Source organism: Neurospora tetrasperma (assembly GCF_000213175.1).
Source record: "Neurospora tetrasperma FGSC 2508 unplaced genomic scaffold NEUTE1scaffold_2, whole genome shotgun sequence".
NCBI classification, from domain to species: Eukaryota; Fungi; Ascomycota; class Sordariomycetes; order Sordariales; family Sordariaceae; genus Neurospora; species Neurospora tetrasperma.
This window is the reverse complement of record NW_009799100.1, coordinates 1,029,391-1,035,507: the sequence shown is the minus strand read 5'-3', so window position 1 is coordinate 1,035,507 and position 6,117 is coordinate 1,029,391. Positions and strand designations below refer to the sequence as shown.

The 6,117-nt window shown below is 34.1% G+C and overlaps 2 protein-coding genes across 2 annotated transcripts; one reads left to right on the top strand and one right to left on the bottom strand.

Moving 5' to 3' along the window:
• Positions 1-1,762: 1,762 nt before the first annotated feature.
• On the top strand, positions 1,763-1,924 carry NEUTE1DRAFT_28661 (uncharacterized protein; the record flags this gene model as incomplete). The annotated part of the gene is made up of 1 exon (XM_009850409.1): positions 1,763-1,924. A coding segment is annotated over one exon (162 nt), but the record flags the coding sequence as incomplete, so codon positions are not given.
• A 3,809-nt stretch (positions 1,925-5,733) lies between these two features.
• Positions 5,734-5,904, bottom strand: NEUTE1DRAFT_39160 (uncharacterized protein; the record flags this gene model as incomplete). The annotated part of the gene is made up of 1 exon (XM_009850479.1): positions 5,734-5,904. The coding sequence occupies one exon, from the start codon at positions 5,902-5,904 to the stop codon at positions 5,734-5,736; it is 171 nt and encodes a 56-aa protein (XP_009848781.1).
• Between the last annotated feature and the right edge of the window lie 213 nt (positions 5,905-6,117).

Here is a 6,117-nt window from a genome sequence, read left to right as displayed (position 1 = left end):
GGAATTATTAATAACGAGAGGGAGGAGGGGTTTATATAGCTAATTAAAGTATTCAATAAGGCTATTAGGGAGTTTAAAATACCTTACCCTACTATACTTATTATTAACGGTAATACCTAATTTATTTCTACTATCGACTGACTTTTATCTAACGTTTAGCGCTAGCATTGTATATAGTATATTAATTACAACATCATTAAATACTTTAAAAATAATTAAATTATAGTACCTAGAGATAGTATATTTATAAATAACAATATAAATAATAATAAAGATTAATTTAGTAAGGAGGACTCCTACAATAGTAACTCTAACTCTTTTAGTTAATAATAAAGAGAGGTACGCAGTCCGCTTAACGAAGATGATATTGAGCGGTTACGCCGTATATATAGTAAGGTTAAGACTACTATTAAAACGTAGGTTGGGCTAGGTCCGGTCCCTAAGAGGGTTACTAATACTAGAACTAGCCTTTTTTATTTATAGCAGCACATAATCTACTCCTCGTTTGAATCGGACTTTAAAAAGGTATAGTCTCTCTTTTATTATTAATTTGAAGGTAAATAGGAGGCTATTATTAAATAGATCCAGCTTGAACTTATACTATACTAATTAAAATAGGCTAGTTATTATATAAAGTACTACTTTAATCACGGGCAATATACTATATTACTAAATGAATCTACATAGCTAGGGGTATATAGAAGCCTATTTACGATCACATTACCGTCGCAGAGCTGTAAATCGATTTTTACCATTACATTACCGTTACAGGACTGTAAAGATCATTTTACCGTTGGCTCGCAATTTACTGTCGGAGAACAATTTACCGTAGGGCGCCACGACATGCCAAGTCGTAAAATGGCCCAGAAAGGAAGTCATGATCGTAGGCTCTTACCCGTTTCAATCAATTAAAGTCAGCGGCATATACGGGTGGATCTTACGGTCGCAAATATCAAAGGCAATTGCGATAGGAGGGTCTTGCCAATTAAAGACCGCCCTAGCGCGGTCAATTACTATTACTATTACTATTACTATTACTATCACTATTACTATCATTAATGCCACCACATCAAAGTAAACAGTATATTAAAATACAATATAAATAACAGTCTACCTATCTATATAATTATGGAATCTACTATTAGTATAGCTGCCGCTAAATACACCAATATTGCATATATGTCTGAAGATGCCATTGATCGCTGTATTGCTGAATATAATAATGAAGGTATGCCTGAGAGTATCGTTGAATACTATGTTCCTGAATACGATGATGGCATGCCTAAGAGTGTCGTTAAATGTTGTATTATTAAATATAATATCATTATTAATTGGTAATAATTATATGAATAGTCTAATATGATTAATAATGTAGTATTAAAGTATTTAAATATAATTTAAAGATATAAGGATTTTGTACCGACGTTTAGTATTTTTAATTTATTAATTATCGATAAAATATATATACTTTTAGTACTTAAAATAATAGGTATACGGGTGCGCTTAGGAATAGGCTGTGTAATACTAATAATCATTAAAAATTATTAGCTACTTCGACTATTACCTCTAGTAAACGGCGGCAGCGGCAACGGCGGCGGCTATCTACGTCTATTTCGGGGATTGGGAAGTGCCCCGCTAGGATTATAGCGGCGGCTACCGATTTAGCATTAACGTTCTTACTTAAATAGTCGAATTAGAGTATATTTATAGTTTATACGGTTATTTTAACTGTAATTACCTCTGCCTATACCTATTTAATAGTCTTATTGATAACCACCCTAGTGGCCGCTATACTGAGCCCTATAATATTGGGGACTATATTATAGACTATAGTGCTACGGACTATAATACTGGGGACTATAATGCTAGGAACTATAATACTGGGAACTATAATACTCAGGAGCACTATAATACTAGAGACTATACTGGGGAGGACTACCCCTGCCCATACTACTACCCTAGTAGCCTTATTAAGAAGAATAGCCGCTATAATATTGACTACGCTTATTATAGTAATTATCGTTATTATAATTATGATTATAGCCACCCTAGGAATTATATCCCTACCACTAGTTATATCGATAGTCAACGTAGCCACCTTAGTGACCACAACTAGTCCTATCCTTATAGTAACTACGGCTACTACTATTACTATTTGTATTATTATTAGGATAGTTTGGACTAAAAATATTACATTATTCCTCTACCGGTATAAATCGCTATCAATTGGCTATCGGGTAGTTGTCGGTCCTTAGTGGAGGAAGCATTTCGTCGATATCTACTAGGGTATCGTTAAAATAATCTAGGTCCAGGGCTCTGGACGGATTAATAATTGGGGTAATTTGTTCCAATAGCACGTTAATAAACTAGTTGCGTTTAATATCCTTACATCGAAGTATAAAGGGTAAAAATTCGTATGTATACTGCATTTCCCGACGGAGATTCTTATTTGTAACCTATAGTTTACTTAGTTAATAGTTTACATTTATAGCCCGCTCGGATTTAATAACCCGAAGTTAAATAGGACCTATATCCTAAAGTTCCGTTTCTAGATAGAACTAAGCAAGCGATTGCTTATTATTAAATATTTCTTTGTAATTATTGTACTTAGCGATATAGGTACATATCTAATTGAATATACGTTTATTAATCCAATTCGAAATTAATATCTTAAAAGCTCGCTTATACTCTAGATTTGGATTTGGAGTATCCAAATCGTAGTTAAGGATATAAGGGTTATCCGTAATGATATTTAGGAAAAGTTATTATATAATAATAATTAAATAATGTAACTTCAATATTCGATGGGTGTTTAAAATATATTTGCAAAGGATTTTGAACCTAGTCTTTTTAGTATTAATTTAGTAGTTGTATATCCGCTTAATAATAATTCTAGAAAATTAATTGTAATAAAATAGAAATAATATCTATCGGACTTCTTTATTAATTTTGTTAATTACGGTTACATTATCCTTCGGTACGGTAATACCTCTTGGGATATTTTTTAGTAATAGGGTCTTAGAAATTCTAGAATTTGCAATATATTGGTAATTATTAGCGATAGGATTATATTATAGGCGAAGTAGTATATTGCTAGTCTCTCGAATAGCTTATAGACTAGTACGGGTAAGTTTTTGGAAATATTCGGGGTAGGTATTTTCTAGTCGGTTAATACTATTCTACCTTCGCCGAATTGAAAAACCTTAATTACTTATACCGCTATAGTTATTATTAGGGGTAAACCTCCGCACACCCACCCAAAAACCTACATACACCCAAAAACTAGGGAAATGTGGGACCGTGCAGCTGATGACACCTGACATTGTAAATCCCGTTTTTACCCGCAAATTTTCGTCTTTCAAATGCACGCAACATCGACTCTAACTTGGTCATTTCTTTCGCTCTTTTTCTTACGGCTAGTTGTACGCATTTAAGATGACGAGCTGGTTAGATATTAGGAGGCGAGGGCGAGAGACCAGATGGCGAGGGAGAAGGAGGTTGTTGAGATATTATTAATAGCCTCCTCTAATGAGCTGTCTGAGCTGTCAGATGTTAGTATTTAGGTAGAGTAGAGTACAGCTCCCTCAATACTATAAAAGTATCACCAGATTGGCGCTGTCAGATTTTCTGTATGAGATTTGCTATATTGGATTTACTAGGTCAGAATATTGCAAGACATTACAAATTACGGTTTTTACGGCTAAAACGACGTATTTTACATGACAGCTGACATCCCTCCTTTTTGGGTGTATGTAGGTTTTGGGTGGGTGTGCGGAGGTTTACCCATTATTAGGGGTCTCAGGAGGTCTATTATATTCGTTAAAGTCTTCCTCGTTTAAATTACTAAGGTAAGTGGTATTATTTTTGGGATCTTCGAGATTGGGACGACCAGTTTCCTCTCAAGTAGCTTTAGGGAATCTACATATTATACTAGAAGCGCTAGAGCTACTAGGAGTACTAGATTAACGATTAAGAGTAGTAGAACGATTGGGAGCGCTAAAACCACTAGGAGCACCGGATTGGCGATTAGGAGCGCTAGAACTATTAGGAATAATAGAATAATTAGGAGTAGTAGAACAATTGGGAATAGTAGAACGATTAGGAGCGTTAGAACTACTAGGAATAATAGAACTATTAGGAGTGCTAGAACTACTAAGAGTAGTAGAACTATTAGGAATAATAAAACAATTAGGAGCACTAGAACTACTATTGGGAGTAGTAGAACGATTGGGGGCTCTAATATCGCTAAGGTCTTCTTTATTATTATCGAATTGGGCGGTTTAAAAAATGCCTTTAATGCCTAATACTGAATGTATACTAGTATTTTGGATTACAGCGATTGAAGGTAGCGTATAACTAAAAATAGATTTGCTAGGGATAGAAGGAGGCGTATGGTTGGATATACTGGGGATAGGAGGTAGTACTATACTACCCGGCTTAGTATTGTCGAATCTTTCGAAGAAGGAAGGTGAAATTGTAATCCTTTTCGATTTTTGCAATATTGTAATTCTCTTTGCTAAGTTTTCCGCTACTTTCTTAGACCACCTTAGGGTTGAAAGCTCGTTATTAAATTCGGAATCTCCAAACTTAACTATAACTATAGCCTTGGCCGTATCCTTAGCCTCCTATCACTTAAATTTATGTACCGTTCGTTCGATTAGATTCTTTCGGTATTCTATTTTATCATTAAATCGATCGGCTTTATTATATAGCCGATTACGTTCTTCGAAACTTAGATCTGGATTTTGAGCTCGTTCCTTAATATCTTGTAATTGAGCTTTCAATTTATTCAATTTGCATCGTCCTTATCGTTGCTAAGTTTCTTTATCAATTTCTTCATTAAAGGGAATATATTACGTACTCTAATTATTATATCATTGACCCTTATTTTGTAATTGGCTATTACTATAGCTAAATAAAGGTGGTGGTTAATAGTTAGGAGGGGGAGGGTGGGGGTAGTTATTGACTACAATTATAATTACAACTATAATTGCAACTACAACTACAACTACCACTAAGAGGAGGGGGTGGTTGGTAATTAGGAGGAGGGGGCGGTTATTAACTACGATTAAAGGGGGATGGTTAGTACTAGTTATATCTAATAGAGGAGGATTATTAATTATATTTAATAGAGGAAGGTTATTAACTATAATCGAAGGGTATAGGTAATTCGTATTAACTATATTTAAGAGAGGAGGGTTGGTATTGGCCGTAATTAAAAGGGGTAGGCGGTTATTAATTACAATTAAGGAGGGATAGTTAGAATTAATTATAATTAAGGGGGGACGGTTTATATTAGTATTGGCCGTAATTAAAGGGGGATAGTTGCTAACTACGATTGTTATTAGTAAGCGGTTATTAATATTATAGGGGTTAGGTTATTTTTTAATATATTAATTTTGTATTGTATTTCGATTAAGCATAATATTATTATTAATGTTACTCATATTAGTATTATTAATATTAATTATAATAATTTTATAATACTACTTTGGGTATAATAATTAGGGGTTGGGGATGCGTAGGTCGTTTGGTTACCGTTTAGTAATCCTTAGTCAAGGGATTAATTAAATTAGTCATAAGAGATTTAAAATAAATAGTCCCTTTACAAAATTCTTTAACTATAGTTCGAGGACTTAGTCTAGCCGGCGAAGTAATATTGCGTAGGCCCTATTAAGAATATTAGTAATATAATAAAATTAATTGTAATATAGGGTATTATGTTATTTAGGCCTATATTTTAATAAGAGTTAACTTGCCGACACGCACCAAACACTTATAGGCACGCACCCCCACTAGAAAACTGGGGCAATCCAGCTGATGACACCTGACATTGTAAATCCCGTTTTTACCCGCAAAATTTCGTCTTTCAAATGCACGCAACATCCCCTCCAACTTGGTCATTTCTTTCACTCTTTTTCACACAGCCATTTGCATAGCGATTAGTACAGCGATTTACACCAGTACTTTGCACCAGCACTTTATACTACACTACACTATATGTAATTATACTGTACCAATCTATACTTGAGTTATTTAACGAGGTCTATAAATTCGCTAATAATCTACCAAATGTGAGTCCTAAGTTATTAGATGTGAGTATTTAGAGTAGAGTAT